Source organism: Coturnix japonica, chromosome 6 (genome assembly GCF_054131305.1).
Source record: "Coturnix japonica strain WE chromosome 6, WE-NBRP24, whole genome shotgun sequence".
Classification (NCBI taxonomy): domain Eukaryota; kingdom Metazoa; phylum Chordata; class Aves; order Galliformes; family Phasianidae; genus Coturnix; species Coturnix japonica.
Window position 1 is genome coordinate 22,306,624 of NC_140668.1, and position 19,698 is coordinate 22,326,321.

Below are 19,698 nucleotides of genomic sequence, written 5' to 3' on the forward strand. Positions count from 1 at the left end.
CACCCCAAAACAACGGCAAGGGTCGCGGGGAACGGGGTCCTAGGGAATGTAATGAATATGTAATCAAACTGAGGAGGAGACTATTGATTACGTATTAGCTTAACCTATATCTGTAACACACTTTTCTCCTTACGGTGTGCAAGTTTGGTGGAGCTCTCCCGCTTGCACCCGGCGCTGCGCAACGCTGGAATAAACATACCTGCTTTAGAACCCATCTTTGGGTTATAGAGTTTGATTCCGCAAGTCATCTTCCTGCCGCACAGCCCAGCACGGCCGGAGCCGCACCACACGATCCGGGCCGGGGCCGGCTCAGGCTCTGCCTCCAGGCTTTTGGGGCCGGCCGGGTGACTCCGCAGCACAGCGAGACCGTGGAGCCGCCCGGGAGCCGCCTCTGGGTGCCGGCAGCGCCGCGAGCTCCTCCCCCGACAGCCCCTACGTGCCCCCGCACCGAGGCCCGACCCCGTTCGCAGCACAGAGCCCGCTCCTCCCGGCCCCGCTCATGGCCGCCATGCCGCCATGGCCCGGAAGTGCTCTCCGCCGCCTGCAGGAAGCACTTCCTGTCACTGGCACCGGCACTGTCACGTGGCTCAGGCCGGGCTGGGGCCTGTTGGGGGGGGGCGGCTGCCGGAAAAGGACCCAAAATTCACGTCTCATTTCGTGTCTTTCCTCTCGCTTTCCTTCCTTTACCTTCCCCTTCCCTTCCTTCCTTCCTTCCTCGCCCTCGTCCCCTTCCCTTCACCACATCCCTGTGTCCATTCCAGTGCCTGGCCACCCTTTCTGAGCAGTAATACCTCGTAGTGTCCAGCCTGAATCTCCCCTGTCGCAGCTTGAAGCCATTCCCTCTGGTCCTATCATTAATGACACGAGAGAAGAGGCCGAGCCCCAGCTCACTACAGCCTCCCTTCAGGAAGTTAGAGAGAGCAATGAGGTCTCCCCTGAGCCTCCTCTTCTCCAGGCTGAACAATCCCAGCTCCCTCAGCCGCTCCTCATACGGCCTGTGCTCCAGACCCCTCACCAGCTTTGTTGCCCTCCTCTGAACGCGTTCCAGGGCCTCGATGTCTTTCTTGCACTGAGGGGCCCAAAACTGAACACAGCACTCGAGCTGCGGCCTCATCAGTGCTGAGAACAGGGGGACAATCACCTCTCTGCTCCTGCTGGCAACACTGTTTCCCATGCAGGCCAGGATGCCCTCGGCCTTCTTATTATACAGCAAAGGAATCCCCTGAAAAGGAAACCACAATATCTGGCAACATGAAACAAAGTTCTGATTCGTAAAAGACTGGCAGCAAGGCCTGAATCTCTTGTGTCATCTGCTCTTGATGTATCACATTAGCACTAGGTGGAATGCAGAAGCTTCCTGAGACGTGATAATCAAAACCTAGTCCAATGCCTTTAAAAAAGCCTTTAAGAGATTACTCCTCCTTGTCTGCTTAAAATAAACTTAGGTAATACAAAAGGTTGGAAAATTTTTGGACAACTCCCCAGGGCCGGGCTTTGGAAGGCCGTATTGACGAGAGTCAATCAAGCTCCGGCTGCAGGCGTATATGTGTGTGCCAGTTCTTTAACACAGTAGAAATCACAACTTGCTGCATGATCAAAATTCTACATGTGCTACTCCTGAACCCCAATGACTTCCAACGGTGTTAAATTACCCCTTGATCTCAAAGCAGAACAAAACAACAAAATGCCACACCAATAGTGAATACATAAAAACAAACAACTCCTTGGGCCTCAAGGGGAGGCTGATGCACAGGCCACGGCTGCCAGCGTGCAGCTGGGCTTCCCAGGGCAAACAGCAACACACGGTGCATCCATCAGAAGCTGAAAGAGCCCTCAGGGAAGAGAGGCCAACTCAAGGGGCTGAGCACGGGACACCCTTCTTCCTGCCGGGCTGCTTCCCCTCCTCTGGTTTCTTTCTGTCAGTCCTCAGAGAGCAAGGAGATGCTCACAGCCTGTCACCAGCACTTACGGGTTGGCTGAAAGGCCACAGGTTGGGAAGACCAACAAGGAAACGGGGGAAAACCTGCACTGCACCATGTCAAGGGAGAGACGTGAAGCCGACCGCTTCATCGCCCTGCGATTGCCAGCCCGAGCGAGGGACGTTCTGACCAGCTACTGAAAGAGGCAGCACCAGGTTTAGAAAGTTCGCTTCAATTTTATTGCGTACAAGAAGATTTGGCTTCTATTTATTGCCCCGCCCACACCCCAAAATGAAACCCCAGTGCCCAGGATTGCCGCTTAGCAATCAGTCACTCAGCCTCCAGTCAGACCCAAGGAGAAGCCAAACCCCGGGTGTCACGGTTTGAACTAAAAATCCACCTGCGTCCGTGACAGGGGGCCGTGGGCCCCGGAGGGGCCCTAGGCCGAAAGGAAAAAAATTAATTAAGAAAAGAAAACAGCGGCAACGATCTAAGGAGGCACACTTATTTACTAAATACTATATCGAAATACAGGATAACACAATATAATACAATATAATTGAAAATTGAGCTAACGAATCAAGCAAAATAGGAGAGAGAATGAGTCCCGTAACCGAGAGGCCTACTGTAAATCTAGGCGAACGGCTGAAGGCTCCCACACACTCCCCTGAACGCCAGAACTCGAAAGACGTCAGTCTGTTCTGCGACAGAGTTAATATAGAGTCCAGGTCCCGTGACCTATCGTGTTGTTCCCTGGGAGATGTAGTCTTCTTCTGATAAGTTGCAGATTCAGTAAAATTATTCATGCTTTATATGATGTTATGATGTGGAATACTGATAGCAAAAATTACAAAATTATTAAACCATGACATTCCACCCCTTATTCTACATCATTACATTATATTTATACATACATACACACTCATATGTATAATTGTGAATAATCAGCAACCTTATTTTTTCTCAACAATCTATATTTATTCCATACAAATCCCTAAGTTGAGAACAAAACTCTATAACCTAATTTACTATTTATTAATTTTGAGAAAATGGCAAAACTGCCAGAAAAAGGAAAACATGTCAGCGGTAGAGGGGAAAGGCAGCGCTGGTAGGGCGTCCCCCACATCAAGGTGCACTCATCCTTTCCCAGCCACCACAGCAGATTTCCTTTTGACTTATACTTCTTTCCATGTGTGCTCTACACATGCATGGCCAGTGCAGGATATAGAGTCCAGATGGAAAACTTGCTTACAGAATGCCTAATTAAGGTATATAGAGAAAAGTGTTTCCTTAACATTGATCCACTCTATCTTAAGTCCTATACCTAATTGAACTATTCTGTAACCAATTGAAATATTTTCTGAGACTCTACCTATATATTTACAGGAAAATCATTGGCTGCACTCCCCCAACATCAAATTCCCTTGTGGTACACATTGAACATTCCCATTTTTGTCCATCACCCACCATGTGCACCCAGGTCCCTGGGCAAAGACAGTACCCCGGAGAGGTTTGCCCTTTCCAGACGCTGGAAGGACCCAAACTGTTTTTCCCAACACACTCTTTATGTGTACTACAGGAACCTTATCTCCCTCCACGGTACGTAGGGAGCTGGATTGGTTAGGACCATTACGATTACTAGATCCTCGAGTGTTGACCAACCAGGTGGCTTCTGCTAAATGGTTCTCCCAATTTTTATACGTTCCGCCACCCATTGCTTTCAACATAGTTTTCAATAACCCATTGAATCGTTCAATCTTACCAGAAGCTGGTGCATGATAGGGAATATGGTAAATCCACTCGATGCCATGATTTTTGGCCCAAGTGGTTACAAGGGAATTTTTAAAATGGGTCCCATTATCTGATTCAATTCTTTCCGGAGTGCCATGCCGCCACAGGATTTGCTTTTCCAACCCTAATATGGTGTTTCGGGCGGTAGCATGGGGTACTGCGTATGTTTCGAGCCACCCAGTGGTTGCCTCCACCATGGTGAGTACATAACGCTTACCATTGCGAGATCGTGGCAAGGTGATATAATCAACCTGCCATGCCTCCCCATATTTATACTTTTGCCATCGCCCTTCCCCCCAAATAGGTTTCATCCTCTTGGCTTGTTTAATTATGGCGCATGTTTCACAATCATGAATAACTTGAGCAATAGCGTCCATAGTTAAGTCCACCCCTCGGTCTCTGGCCCACTTATATGTTGCATCCCTTCCTTGATGACCTGAAGTCTCATGGGCCCACCGAGCTAGGAATAATTCACCCTTGTTCTGCCAGTCCAAGTCTATTTGAGCCACCTCAATTTTGGCAGCTCGATCAACCTGATGGTTATTTTTATGTTCTTCAGTAGCCTTACTTTTAGGCACATGAGCATCTACATGGCGCACCTTTACAACAATGTTCCTTATTCGGGCAGCAATGTCTTTCCACAGTTCAGCAGCCCAAACAGGTTTACCCTTTCGTTGCCAATTATCATTTTCCCACTGTTGCAACCACCCCCATAAGGCATTTGCCACCATCCATGAATCAGTATAAAGATGAAGCATTGGCCACCTCTCCCGTTCAGCCACATCTAAAGCCAGCTGAACAGCCTTTACCTCTGCGAATTGACTTGATTCTCCTTTACCTTCGGTGGCCTCTGCAACTTGTCGTGTGGGGCTCCATACAGCAGCTTTCCATCTGCGATGCTTCCCTACAATACGACATGATCCGTCTGTGAATAGGGCAAATTTCTTTTCGTTTTCTGGTAGCTCATTGTATGGTGGTGCCTCTTTAGCACGTGATACCTCTTCTGTAGGTGGTGTTTCAATTTTTTTACTCTCAGGCCAGTCCATGATCACTTCTAGAATTCCAGGACGGCTGAGTTTTCCCATTCGAGCTCGTTGAGTAATTAATGAAATCCACTTACTCCAAGTGGCATCAGTAGCATGATGGGTGGAGGGAACCTGTCCTTTAAACATCCAGTTTATTACTGGCAAGCGAGGTGCTAGAAGAAGCTGAACCTCTGTCCCAACTACTTCAGAAGCAGCCCGAACCCCCTCATACACGGCTAAGATCTCCTTCTCAGTTGGAGTGTAGCGCTCCTCAGACCCTTTATATGCTCGACTCCAAAATCCTAGGGGTCGGCCTCGGGTCTCTCCTGAGGCTCTTTGCCACAAACTCCAGGTGGGACCTTTCTCTCCAGCAGCAGTGTAGAGGATGTTCTTCACATCCTGTCCCGTCCGTACTGGCCCCAAGGCCACGGCACGGGCTATTTCTTGTTTTATCTGCTCAAAAGCCTGCTGCTGCTCAGGACCCCATGAGAAATTATTCTTCTTCCGTGTTACCTGATAGAGAGGGCTCACTATGTGGCTGTAGTTTGGGACATGCATTCTCCAAAAGCCCACTACTCCCAGAAAAGATTGGGTCTCTGTTTTATTTGTGGGCGGAGACATAGCAGTGATTTTGTCAATCACATCTACTGGGATGTGACGACGTCCATCTTGCCATTTTATGCCTAAGAACTGGATTTCCTGGGCAGGCCCCTTCACCTTGCTGCGCTTAATGGCAAAACCAGCTTTCAAAAGAATTTGGATTATCTGTTTCCCTTTCTTGGAAACCTCTGCTGCTGTATGGCCCCACACCACAATGTCATCAATATACTGCAAGTGCTCAGGAGCATTACCCTGTTCCAAAACAGCTTGGATCAATCCATGGCAAATTGTTGGGCTGTGCTTCCACCCCTGGGGTAAACGGTTCCAGGTATACTGAATACCTCTCCAGGTAAAAGCAAACTGTGGCCTACATTTTGCAGCCAATGGGATGGAAAAAAAGGCATTAGCAATATCAATGGTGGCATACCACCTAGCTTCTTTTGACTCCAATTCATACTGGAGTTCTAGCATGTCTGGTACAGCAGCACTTAATGGAGGTGTGACTTCATTCAGGCCACGGTAATCTACCGTCAGCCTCCATTCCCCACTGGTTTTACGCACTGGCCATATGGGGCTGTTAAAAGGCGAGTGCGTTTTGCTAATCACTCCCTGATTTTCTAATTGGCGAATTAGCTTTTGAATGGGGAGCAATGAGTCCCTATTGGTGCGGTACTGCCGTCTGTGAACCACTTTGGTGGCAATTGGTACCTCTTGGTCTTTTACCTGGAGCAACCCCACAGCAGAAGGATCATCTGACAGACCAGGTAAAGTTGACAGCTGCTTAACACCATTTGTGTTTACAGCAGCTATCCCAAAGGCCCATCGATACCCCTTGGGATCCTTGAAATATCCCATCCTAAGGTAATCGATTCCCAGTATACATGGAGCCTCTGGACCAGTCACAATAGGGTGCATTCGCCAGTTTTTACCAGTGAGGCTTATTTCGGCCTCCAACATAGTCAATTCTTGGGAACCCCCAGTCACTCCATGGATATAAATTGGTTGTGTCCCTTGGTGACTTGAGGGCATTAGGGTGCATTGTGCACCAGTGTCCACCAAGGCTTTATATTTTTGTGGTTGAGATGTGCCAGGCCACTTAATCCACACAGTCCAGTATACTCTGTTGTCCCTTTCCCCCCCCTGGCTGGGGGCAGGGCCCCTCTATTGTTTACCTCGTTGACTCGCAGCGACTGGAACTTTCCCCCGTTTGGAAGAGTTCACCTTGGTGGTTGTTTTGGATTGTAATTCTTTCACTCGTGCCTGAAGTGCAGAAGTGGATGAGTTATACCACTTCTTTATATCCTCCCCATGATTACTCAAGAAATACAACAAAGCAAAACGTATGGTCTTATCATTGTCGTTTGCTTGAATACGAGGTGTCTTATCGTTGTCATTTGCTTGAATACGAGGACGTCTCTTTTTTATGGTTGAGATTTTCGATGATACAGGTCGAGAGGAACTCATGTTGTTTAGCTCTCTCAATAGGCGATCGTGGAAATCCTGGTTTCCATCATCTGGTACCACCGTGGATTCATCTACATCAGGCACATTAGCCAATTTGTCAATAATATCACTTTGTGTTTCCTCCACTTTGTCTAACCTTTCCACTATTTTTTTTCCCATTTGGACAATGGCTGAAGTATAAAGCTTAACTTCTGTAGCGCTTATAAATAATTCAAGCTCCTGAAGTCTGCTAATTAGCTCATTTACAAGGGGCTTTCTTTCCCCTTTGCCATATACCAATGCAAGTGCACTGGCATGCTTTTCTGGAGCTGCCTTTGTAAAGTCACGCCACATTTGTCGTGGAACGTGGACTGCTTCAGGATCATGTAATTGGTTTGGATTGTTACGATTGAACTGGGGGCTGTAGAGCATTTCCACCAGAGCCCTTTCTCTCAAAAATTGGATACCTTTCTCCATATCAGTCCATTTCTTTTTCTCAGGCTCCAAGTCCCGTTTAAAAGGGAATCTATCTCTTACCGCTATCAACATCCGCTTCCAGAGGGTGTAGGACCGATTTTGGCATGTGCCTATACCTCTGTCCACACGTGAGTCCCTGGAAATGCTACCCAGTTGGCGAGCTTCACTGCCATCGAGCCACGCACTGTTGGCACCATTGTCCCAGCAGCGAAGTAACCAAGTGACCATATTTTCTTTTGGCTGACGTGTGAAATCCTTTCTCAGATCTCGAATTTCACTCAGTTTAAAAGATCGATCAATAATGGTCGTAATACTTTGCTCACCTTTTGCTCTATCAGGAGTCCCAGGTGTTAATGTTGGCAGCTGTGTTGGTGAGGCTGCCCCATCTATAAGTTTGGACTCGAGAAATTCTCGTAAAGAAAATCTAGCTTTTGGCTCCTCGTCTAACTCTGACCCTGACTCTGACGCTTGTGTTATTTCCTCCAGGCGACCTTCCTCCTTTTTCCTCTCTCCTAACTTTCTCTCTCCTAACTTCCTCTGCTCCTCTGACTTCTTCTCCTCCTCGAACATCTTCTTATACTGCTCTAACAACCACTGCTCCGCCGACTTCCTCTGGTCTTCTGACTCCTCCTGCTCTCCTGAGTCCCCCTGACCTCCTGAGTCCCCCTGCTCTCCTGAGTCCCCCTGACCTCCTGAGTCCCCCTGCTCTCCTGAGTCCCCCTGCTCTCCTGAGTCCTGCTCTCCTAACTCCCTCCGCTCTTCTAACTCCTTCTGCATTTTCTCTATCTGAGTTGAAACTCGTTTTGTTTTTCGCCCTCTTACAGGGGCAACCAACATTGTATCTGGTGCCCCCGGTGGTTGGTTAAGTTGGAGTACATACGGTTCAGACTTGAGGGTGTCGCATTCTGCCCTGAGGACGTTATAACTAGACTGGAGGGCGTCGTGCTCAGACTGGAGAGCGTTGTGCTTACACAGGAGGGCGCTGCGCGCTGCCCGGAGATTGTCGTACCCGGACTGGAGGTCTTTGTGTTTGGACTGGAGAGTGTCATACTTGGACCGGAGGGCGCTGTGCTCGGACTGGAGAGTGTCGTGCTCGGACCGGAGGGCATCGCGCTCGGACTGGAGAGTGTTGAGTTGGGATTGCAGGGAGCTTTTCTCATCCCAAAGTTTTGCTGCGTCAGCTCTAAGATTCTCTTTCTCGTACCAGATTGAGTCTCGTTGGTACAGGAGATCTTTTCTCTCAGCTTCAAAAACTTTTTCTCTCTCTACCTTCTCATCCCAAAGTTTTTCTGCGTCAGCTCTAAGACTCTCTTTCTCGTACCAGATTGAGTCTCGTTGGTACAGGAGATCTTTTCTCTCAGCTTCAAAAGCTTTTTCTCTCTCTACCTTCTCAGTCCAAAGTTTTTCTGCCTCAGCTCTAAGACTCTCCTTCTCGGCCCTGAGACTCTCTCTCTCAGCTTCAAAAACTTCCCTCTCAGGAATGGTATTGACTAAGGCCCAATAAGCATTAGCTAGGCCCAAAATCATTTGTGCCTCCTGAGATCTGCCTGAGCCACAACATTCCTGCCTCAAATATGCAATCAAACTCTCAGGATTCTTCAAGTGTTCAGGAGTGAAGCTCCATAACACTGAAGATGTCTGTCCTTTGAGAATCTCTTCAATTCCCTGCCACTCAGTATTCTCTGGTTCTAGGGAAGACTTCCTCCGGATGTTATAAATCCAGATACTGAGTGAGATTATTACAATAATCAACAGTAAGATCAGGGAGATTAAGAGTGTGGCCCACTGATCATTCAAGAACTGCATAAAGGATTCATAGAAAGAAAGAGGAGCACGCTTAAAAATCACCATTTCTGTATAATTAGTTGCATTAGTTGCTCCCTCTGGAGCTGTATACAGATACGAAGTGAGCATTGCTAACCATGCTTTCAATCCATTATACAATTGTATAGCTCCATAAGAAAAAGTGGCTAGCTTAAACATGGCCCAATATGTTCGGAGCGTCTCAAAAAAGGAACCAATGGCACACAGTCCCTGGTAAAACAAATTTAGTAGAGAAAACATCTTTTTTCCTCCAATAGAGAGAAAAAAGTAAAAGAAAACAAAGCTCAGCAGTGTTTATAAAATATACCGGAGTATTGGCAGTCCGCCTGGACTTTCAAGGTCAAGCTCGCAGGTGCAGAATCGCAAACACGAGATAGCTCCTTAACAGGGAAAAAAAACTCGTAGCTCTGTTAAAAGCTAAAAGAGCAACAGAAGAAAACACAGAAAAACAGCAACTCAATTTGCCCGCATTCTCCACCAAAATCTGTCACGGTTTGAACTAAAAATCCACCTGCGTCCGTGACAGGGGGCCGTGGGCCCCGGAGGGGCCCTAGGCCGAAAGGAAAAAAATTAATTAAGAAAAGAAAACAGCGGCAACGATCTAAGGAGGCACACTTATTTACTAAATACTATATCGAAATACAGGATAACACAATATAATACAATATAATTGAAAATTGAGCTAACGAATCAAGCAAAATAGGAGAGAGAATGAGTCCCGTAACCGAGAGGCCTACTGTAAATCTAGGCGAACGGCTGAAGGCTCCCACACACTCCCCTGAACGCCAGAACTCGAAAGACGTCAGTCTGTTCTGCGACAGAGTTAATATAGAGTCCAGGTCCCGTGACCTATCGTGTTGTTCCCTGGGAGATGTAGTCTTCTTCTGATAAGTTGCAGATTCAGTAAAATTATTCATGCTTTATATGATGTTATGATGTGGAATACTGATAGCAAAAATTACAAAATTATTAAACCATGACACCGGGGCTACGTCACCTCCTCCCTCTCCAGTCCCAGCCAGCCCTATTTCAACCTAACCCTACACCAGGCCTGGACCTCAAGAGACACACCCTGAAGGAACGCAGCCTCTCCAGCTCTTGCCATACACCAAGTTCTGCCTATGTGAAGCCCTCATTGCTTCTAACGCAGCACAAGTCCTTCCTGTCCAGTTCACTTCCATCATCTCCACCGTCCATGACAGGGAAAGCACGGCTGTGCCAGTAAACTGGACTGTTGAGTCAGCAGCTCTTGGTGCCACCTCCGAGGAAGCGTTGCAGGTGGTTCTGCTGTCCTTTGTAGCTTCTTGCTCAAGCCCTCATCGTTGCTTTCTGCTTTCCTTCTCGGCTTTCTTCCTCAGCTGAGTAGCGCTTGCCTTGCCTCGGCAAGCTTGCTGCAAGAGGGAAAAAAGAGGCACTATTTCACTCACGCACGCTGCCAGCACAGTCTGACTTAGAGAGCTGCTCGCAAGATATCCCTGGGCTACAAACCCAAGAACAAGGAAGGACACAAAAGTCACATCTGCATTGTCTGTTACCGCATGCCAAGGAAGAGTCCTCACACTCGAGCACTGCCCCACTTGCAGCTGAGGGGAGGAGGAGCTGGAAAGGACAGGTGGACAGAAAAGAAGGGAAAAGCTGAAGAGGCGAGAATCAACTTCTCCCCGAGGCAGATCACACCTTTGTGGCCACTCTTTTAGGAATGCTCACCATTCCTAATCCTAGCGTTAGCAAGATGAAAATTCACCACCTACCTTTCCACGCTCCTCGCGTACGCACTGAGGGCCGTGCCGTGGCTGTGCTGCACAACACCAGCGACTGAAAGAAAGCACGCAGAGAGCGGATCTGTTGCAGACAGTGCCAGGAGCTGTGCTTGAACAACGCTTTCGGTAAGGCACTCCTACCTTGCAATGGCCACACTTTGGGAGCTCTGGGACACAGCCACGTGTTGCTCTCCTGAGTCCCAGCTCCATTTCTCAGCCCACTCACGCTCTGCTCCTCCATGTTCTGCAAAGGAAAAGTCCCAAGAGGGAAATTCAGTTCATCGCAGATGTCATCAAACTGTCAGGGCAGTCGCACTCATTGCTCGGGGTGAGCAACCAGCTGCATGCTTACCCAAGGAGCAGCGGTTACTTTTACTTGAGTGTAACAGCCAATGCCTGACTGCAAGTACGAACACTAACCTATGCCTAACTCTAAAATAACAACAGAAACCTATACCTAACTCTAAAATAACAACAAAAACCTATACCTAACTCTAAAATAACAACAAAAACCTATACCTAACCCTAAAGAACAAACAGGAACCTATGCCTAACTCTAAAAAACGAACAGGAACCTATCCCTAACACTAAAACTAAACTGAACACTAACACTAACACTAACTTAACACTACCATCAACAAAAAAGAACATAACAAACACCTAACCTAACAGGGGGAAGATGGAACTGGGGGCCCACAGAACCAGAGGAGCAACAAGGTGGAGGAGCAGAAGATGTTAAATAATGCCACCCAGCTAATGCTGGGGGCAGGGGCCGCGCAGCAGGAAAGGAGCCGAGTGCCTGGACCAGCGATGGTGAAGCTGTGACCATGCCAACGCGGGGCCTGGCACGGTGGTGTGGTGCCAGGCCAGCTATGCCGCGGGCGGATCCACGTCCATGGGCTCCTCTGGAGGGGGATCCACCTCCATCGGTTCCTCCGGAGGGGGATCCACCTCCATCGGTTCCTCCGGAGGGGGATCCACCTCCATCGGTTCCTCCGGAGGGGGATCCACCTCCATAGGCTCCACATGGGTGGTGGTCACAGGGCTGGTCCAGGCATGATGGATAATGGCTCTCTTACCCCTCCTCTGCCTGATGGTCATGGCGGGCCCCCTCCTCCTTCTGACTCCTAGGGCCCCCAGCTCCATCCTCCCACCAGAAACTTCAACCCTCGCCCTCTTTGCAGCAGGCATGGCTGTTAACTGCCACAACTGTCAGAGGCATGCGGCAACGGTGACCATGGTGACATGGAGAGGGTTCTAAAATGGCGGCCGCACTGCTGGCACTGGAGTTCCACATAGGATGAGGAGGGGGCTGGAGGGCAGGGCATGGTACGGGAGCTACAAGGTGCTCCCTGTGCCCAGCGGGCAGCCCTTCTCTCTGGCCAGCAAGAGGGCACAGACGAGCCGGCCCCAAGTAAAGGGCCCTCGGCCTCCTTCACCCTCCTTCACCCTCCCCCTTCTTCCACAAGGGAATCTTTTTGGGCTGCCATACTGTTGTGGTTTTGTATTTTTTTCTATTGGTATTTCACATCATAACATCATCTGGAGATCATAGATTGATCAGTCAATCATATTGATCTAGATAAGTCCGTGACACAGACGCAGCACGCAGCAGCTCCTGATGGGGCTCCTGAGCTGAGCACCAACAACGGCAGGCTCCAAAGGGGACCTGACTACGCCTGCCTCCTGGGACACACAAGCTCTGCTTTCCATAGTCGCACCCAGCGCCTCTCCTTGTGCGGCACCTCGGCGGATTCAACCCTTACCTACAATTAAGACCTCTGACTGAATTGGAATTCCAGTCACTCTGATTACACCCCACATCCCTGCTGCAGGCCCTCCCACATGCCCACGTGCTGCACCCAGCCACACCGGCTGCCACAGCCCCGCAGCCAGGCGGGGGTTGGTGCTTCATGATCCTTGAGGTCCCTTCCAACCCGGGTCATTCTGTGATTCTGTGATCGGGTTGAAGGGGCTGGCACTGCCCTGAAGGTGAGCGAGAGAAGTTGGCAAAGGAAGGGTGAGTGGCGGGATCCGAGGAGGGCGTTTTGTGTTTGTGTGCGTGTCTGTTGTTTGCCTGATGTGTTTGTGTGCGTTGTTGTTTCAGGTGTCTGAGTGAGGACTCCCTGTGGGAACTGGCAGCAGGCAAAGGAATGGATCGACGGGCCTGGCCGCCGTGTTGGACTGCGGCTGTGGAGCCAACGAAGGTGTGTCCAGTGTCCTTCCTTACATCATTGACTATGTATGAGGTGTACCTATATCTGTGTAACCATTTTACAAGTCAGGGTGCAGGTTTTTGGTGGGGTCCTGACAGTTCCTCAGCTAGAACCCTCTTACCCCTTTGAGACAGGCCGCTTCCGTCTGTAGCTGTCATGCCAGGAGCCAAATAAATTGCCCCATGGTGAAAAACACCAAGACTCCTATGTCTGCACCGACTCTTTAACCATTTGTTTAAGAGGTGGGTTTTTAGGTCCAACTCAGTATCCCTCCCTGCCACTGAAAGTACAGATGCAATAACCACCCGCACACCTGTTCCTTCGATTACCCGCCCCAGTCCCCTGAAATCATCTTTGATAGCCTTCAGGCTTTTTTTACTAACTTCTTCACTGCCAGCCTGAACTATCAGCAGGGGATAGTAGACAGAAGGGCAGATCAGACTGGGAAGTCTCCCAGCAATGTCCCTGACCCGTGCCCAGGGGAGGGAGCACACCTCCCTGCGGGTAGGGTCGGGCCAGCATATAGGGCCTTCCATTCCTCGCCAGTAGGGTTGTGCGCCCATGATGGCAGTAATGAACAAACTGCTGCATCACAAAGATCTTGGCCTGATTAGAAATCTTTGAGTAATGCTGTTACAGCAGACAGAATGTGCTAAGCGCAAGTAGTCTCCTGCACTTCACATCCTTGCTACTTTGTTCTGGGTGTTGTCACTGAGCAGCGTCTAACACAAATTCTGCCCCGGTCAGCTGGCTGCCTGAGCTTGAGCCCTGATGGCAACACTGTGTGCTTACCCAGGAGCAGCGGTTACTTTTACTTGAGTGTAGCAGCCAATGCCTGACTGTAAGTACGAACACTAACCTATGCCTAACTCTAAAATAACAACAGAAACCTATACCTAACCCTAAAGAACAAACAGGAACCTATGCCTAACTCTAAAGAACAAACAGGAACCTATCCCTAACGCTAAAACTAAACTGAACACTAACACTAACCTAACACAACCATCAAAACAAAGAACAGAGCAAACACCTAACTACAACAGGGGGAAGAAGGAACTGAGGGCCCACAGAACCGGAGGAGCAACGAGGTGGAGGAGAAGAAGATGTTAAATAATGCCACCCAGCTCATGCTGGGGGCAGGGGCCACGCAGCAGGAAAGGAGCCGAGTGCCTGGACCAGCGATGGTGAAGCTGTGACCATGCCAACGCGGGGCCTGGCACGGTGGTGTGGTGCCAGGCCAGCTATGCCGCGGGCGGATCCACGTCCATGGGCTCCTCTGGAGGGGGATCCACCTCCATCGGTTCCTCCGGAGGGGGATCCACCTCCATCGGCTCCACATGGGTGGTGGTCACAGGGCTGGTCCAGGCATGATGGAAACGGGCTCCTTTCCCCCTCCTCCATTTGATGGTTATGGCGGGCACCCTCCTCCTCTTCGGTTCTGGGGCCCCCAGCTCCTTCTCCCCACTTAAATCCTCACTACATTCCTCTCGCCCTCGCTTCGTGCTGGACATGGCTGCTACCTGCCCAGCACTCTCAGAGGTGAGTGAGTCGGGTGGAGCCGCAGCAACCAAGGTGACAGCTGTGACATGGGGAAGATTCCAAAATGGCACCTGTGCTGCTGGGAGTGGTGTTCCGCATAGGATGAGGAGGGGGCTGGAGGGCAGGGCACGGCACGGGAGCTACAAGGCACTCCCTGTGTCCAGCGGGCAGCCCTTCTCTCTGGCCAGCAAGAGGGCACAGAGAGCTGGCCCCGAGAAAAGGGCCCTCGGCCTCCTTCACCCTCCCCCTCCTTTCATAAGGGAATCCCCACTTTGGGCTGGGCACCCACATGGAATCATTGAAACTACAACCTACTACTTTGCTTCTACAGCAAGACTATTGTACTGAAATACTACTGTACTTAAAAGCACCTGCAATCACACTACACTCGTTTTTAATATTAAACTCTCAAACTTTCATAGCAAATAATAACATCCGCTCACAAAGAAAATGTGGAGAGGCCACAAAAGAGAAATACCACTCATGAAAACATTTGTATTTAGACATTCAAACTAACAACGTACTTTGTCTTTACCTAACCGTACCATTCTGTGCTAGAAATACGATGTTTTGCTGTAGAGTATAACTTGGAGAACCCAAGAGCAGCTAAAACCTGCTCCACTCAGTAATTTGACCATCCGCTGATATTTGGTTCTTTGCTCCCTTGCTTTCTAGTTGCTCACTCTTTAGACACACGCAAATCACATTGTCAAGGACTACAAAAACACTGTTAGCCAAAAAATTTATGCTGGCAGAATCTTAACGTTAGAAACGTGTAAATTGGTTGCAAAGAAGAAAGTGAAGACCAACACAGTAACCAAATACTAACTGATACATAAGGCTTCTCTCACACATCCTGAAAACAGAACCGCCAGCCTTAATGAACTTTGCTCTTCAGACACTGACTGAAATGCAAGTATTACCTTGTCATGGTTTAATAATTTTGTAATTTTGCTATCAGTATTCCACATCATAACATCATATAAAGCATGAATAGTTTTACTGAATCTGCAACTTACAGAAGAAGACTACATCTCCCAGAGAACAACACGAGGTCACGGGACCTGGACACTATATTAACTCTGTCGCAGGCTAGACTGACGTCTTTCGAGTTCTGGCGTTCAGGGGAGTGTGTGGGAGCCTTCACCGTTTCGCCTAGATTTACTGTAGGCCTCTCGGTTTCGGGACTCATTCTCTCTCCTATTTTGCTTGATTCGTTAGCTCAATTTTCAATTATATTGTATTATACTGTGTTATCCTGTATTTCGATATAGTAATTTAGTAAATAAGTGTGCCTCCTTAGATTGTTGCTGCTGTTTTCTTTTCCTAATTAACTTTTTTTCCTTTCGGCCTAGGGCCCCTGCTGGGCCCTGCTGTCACGGACGCAGGTGGATTTTTAGTTTAAACCGTGACATACCTGTAGCAGCCTGGATCTGGCAATAGTCAAAGAATCCTTTACGTCCAGCTCCTTAGCATCAAAAGACCACAGATACTGCTGGGGCAGAATTTCATTGAAGCCTTCAAAAGAAGCTTGTGTCTGTTCCTCAGTGCCTCGGGAAAGTCTCCATTCTGCTACCAGCCTGGAAAAGACACAGAAGGATCATTTAAAACAGGCTACGCTAACCCAAGTTCATCTTTGTTAGTTTGTTTTGAAATGAACCGTAAGCTGTGTTAAGAAAAATGATGGAAAGTGCTGGGGATAGAGCACTGTGTAACTGTATTCTAATTGTATTCCCAACCTTCACCCTGCGCAAACAATTTTAAGTTAAAACCCTATGTTTCCAACCACTCAACTGCAGAAAGCATTTTAGGCTCCAGCAGAAGGCAGCATCTACTCACTGATGATATTAATGAGAGCACAGGAGTCCCTTGCTGTTCGGAGGAAGAAAAAAATGCAGAGCTGTGTTCATCTAATATGTTCCATATTTGTTTCTGTCAATCACGAAACTTTGCTCTGTGGTAGAAACTCCACTCTCCATTAAGAAAAGGGAGAAAAGCAGGCAGGAGACCCAAAGAACCTGAACCCAGGGAGAAGCAGATATTATGCTGAATTCAAGCCTAACCTGTCAGGAGAACTGGAATCGAAAGGAGAGAACGCAACACAGGACACAGAGTGTGACAAAAGAACATTGCTTAAGCTGCAATCTGAGCTCTGCCCGGCTTCCTCAAAACCAGAAGAGAACGGTCTTCTGCAGGTACTCCCTCCTCTCCATCCCAGTGAGTATTTGGCACAACTGCCAATGCCAATACGTTCCTTCTGCAAATGTCACCGTTTCTGTGAAACCTTTCCAGATGACTCGTGACTAAAGCAATTTCTACTCCCTCATTCCTCAAAACCTTCCCACACAAAAGCCTTCACAGATCAGATGGTAAGAAAGAGGGAATTCTACGGCCACAGCAATAAAGCGCGCAGAAAGCCCATCTGTTGCAGACAGAGGAGTGAGCCGTGCTTAACCAACACTGCTTCAGCGCACGCTTACAGTAAGGCACACCTACCTTGCGCTGGCCACGCACGAAGCTCGTAACGCAGCTCCACGCGGCTCTCCTGGGGCCCAGCTTCATTTCACGGCCACTCACGCTCTGCTGCTGGACATTCTGCAACGGAAAAGCCACCGGATGCAAATCCCATCCCTCGCAGATGGCATCAGACCTCCGCTCTCATGGCAGTCACCACCGCCCTGCCCTGGGCAGCGCTTCCATTGCCCTTGCTCCTGCCACAAGACACCAACGTCTGCTTCTAACGCGGCTCCACCATGGGATCCTGTATGCAATAGAGAAACACACGGAGGCTGCCAGCCACTGCAACACGCGCGCTGTGAAACCCCTGGCACTGCTGAGTCCCAAGAGCAGAGGAGAGAAGCGTTTGCCTGCCATGGACGGGCTGCGGCGGGATTGAATCCTGCCTTCGAATCGGGACACCCCCAGGGAGAGCCTCCCTGGGGACCCAAAGACTGAAATGGAGGCAAGGTAACACTCTGCTATAGAAAGGGAAAGGGGAACTTCACAGAATCCGAGACAAAGGGTAACTGCAGATAGTTTACATTTAAAAGTGCAGGGATAGGGGGAACTACAGACACTTAGTCAAAATAAAACCAGAGAAGAGGGCAATAAAGATAAGAAGAAATTGTCCGGAGACCTCTGACAAGAAGAAGGATTAGATACCCCCGGGCAAGATGATGCTGACATGGGAGAACGATACCAGCAGATAACACCAAGAAGAAAACAGAAGAAGAATTTCACCCCAAAACAACGGCAAGGGTCGCGGGGAACGGGGTCCTAGGGAATGTAATGAATATGTAATCAAACTGAGGAGGAGACTATTGATTACGTATTAGCTTAACCTATATCTGTAACACACTTTTCTCCTTACGGTGTGCAAGTTTGGTGGAGCTCTCCCGCTTGCACCCGGCGCTGCGCAACGCTGGAATAAACATACCTGCTTTAGAACCCATCTTTGGGTTATAGAGTTTGATTCCGCAAGTCATCTTCCTGCCGCACAGCCCAGCACGGCCGGAGCCGCACCACACGATCCGGGCCGGGGCCGGCTCAGGCTCTGCCTCCAGGCTTTTGGGGCCGGCCGGGTGACTCCGCAGCACAGCGAGACCGTGGAGCCGCCCGGGAGCCGCCTCTGGGTGCCGGCAGCGCCGCGAGCTCCTCCCCCGACAGCCCCTCCGTGCCCCCGCCCCGAGGCCCGACCCCGTTCGCAGCACAGAGCCCGCTCCTCCCGGCCCCGCTCATGGCCGCCATGCCGCCATGGCCCGGAAGTGCTCTCCGCCGCCTGCAGGAAGCACTTCCTGTCACTGGCACTGGCACTGTCACGTGGCTCAGGCCGGGCTGGGGCCTGTTGGGGGGGGGCGGCTGCCGGAAAAGGACCCAAAATTCACGTCTCATTTCGTGTCTTTCCTCTCGCTTTCCTTCCTTTACCTTCCCCTTCCCTTCCTTCCTTCCTCGCCCTCGTCCCCTTCCCTTCACCACCTCCCTGTGTCCATTCCAGTGCCTGGCCACCCTTTCTGAGCAGTAATACCTCGTAGTGTCCAGCCTGAATCTCCCCTGTCGCAGCTTGAAGCCATTCCCTCTGGTCCTATCATTAATGACACGAGAGAAGAGGCCGAGCCCCAGCTCACTACAGCCTCCCTTCAGGAAGTTAGAGAGAGCAATGAGGTCTCCCCTGAGCCTCCTCTTCTCCAGGCTGAACAATCCCAGCTCCCTCAGCCGCTCCTCATACGGCCTGTGCTCCAGACCCCTCACCAGCTTTGTTGCCCTCCTCTGAACGCGTTCCAGGGCCTCGATGTCTTTCTTGCACTGAGGGGCCCAAAACTGAACACAGCACTCGAGCTGCGGCCTCATCAGTGCTGAGAACAGGGGGACAATCACCTCTCTGCTCCTGCTGGCAACACTGTTTCCCATGCAGGCCAGGATGCCCTCGGCCTTCTTATTATACAGCAAAGGAATCCCCTGAAAAGGAAACCACAATATCTGGCAACATGAAACAAAGTTCTGATTCGTAAAAGACTGGCAGCAAGGCCTGAATCTCTTGTGTCATCTGCTCTTGATGTATCACATTAGCACTAGGTGGAATGCAGAAGCTTCCTGAGACGTGATAATCAAAACCTAGTCCAATGCCTTTAAAAAAGCCTTTAAGAGATTACTCCTCCTTGTCTGTTTAAAATAAACTTAGGTAATACAAAAGGTTGGAAAATTTTTGGACAACTCCCCAGGGCCGGGCTTTGGAAGGCCGTATTGACGAGAGTCAATCAAGCTCCGGCTGCAGGCGTCTATGTGTGTGCCAGTTCTTTAACACAGTAGAAATCACAACTTGCTGCATGATCAAAATTCTACATGTGCTACTCCTGAACCCCAATGACTTCCAACGGTGTTAAATTACCCCTTGATCTCTAAGCAGAACAAAACAACAAAATGCCACACCAATAGTGAATACATAAAAACAAACAACTCCTTGGGCCTCAAGGGGAGGCTGATGCACAGGCCACGGCTGCCAGCGTGCAGCTGGGCTTCCCAGGGCAAACAGCAACACACGGTGCATCCATCAGAAGCTGAAAGAGCCCTCAGGGAAGAGAGGCCAACTCAAGGGGCTGAGCACGGG

General features: G+C 49.6%; 2 protein-coding genes across 3 annotated transcripts; both read right to left on the bottom strand.

Moving 5' to 3' along the window:
• Nucleotides 1-2,410: 2,410 nt before the first annotated feature.
• On the bottom strand, nt 2,411-10,894 carry LOC146760489 (uncharacterized). Of its 2 annotated transcripts, none has more exons than XM_085550807.1 (3): nt 10,831-10,894; nt 6,508-10,470; nt 2,411-2,692 (listed from the first exon to the last, which is right to left on the bottom strand). In XM_085550807.1, the coding sequence occupies exons 2-3, from the start codon at nt 9,317-9,319 to the stop codon at nt 2,658-2,660; spliced, it is 2,847 nt and encodes a 948-aa protein (XP_085406933.1). In that variant the 5' UTR covers nt 9,320-10,470; nt 10,831-10,894; the 3' UTR covers nt 2,411-2,657. The 2 variants fall into 2 exon arrangements, with proteins under 2 accessions (XP_085406933.1, XP_085406932.1); XM_085550806.1 differs by lacking the exon at nt 2,411-2,692 and adding an exon at nt 4,674-5,702.
• Nucleotides 10,895-10,980: 86 nt separating this feature from the next.
• LOC146760490 (uncharacterized) lies at nt 10,981-19,269 on the bottom strand. The gene is made up of 4 exons (XM_085550813.1): nt 18,031-19,269; nt 17,091-17,189; nt 16,012-16,174; nt 10,981-11,083 (listed from the first exon to the last, which is right to left on the bottom strand). The coding sequence occupies exon 1, from the start codon at nt 18,999-19,001 to the stop codon at nt 18,141-18,143; it is 861 nt and encodes a 286-aa protein (XP_085406939.1). The 5' UTR covers nt 19,002-19,269; the 3' UTR covers nt 10,981-11,083; nt 16,012-16,174; nt 17,091-17,189; nt 18,031-18,140.
• Between the last annotated feature and the right edge of the window lie 429 nt (nt 19,270-19,698).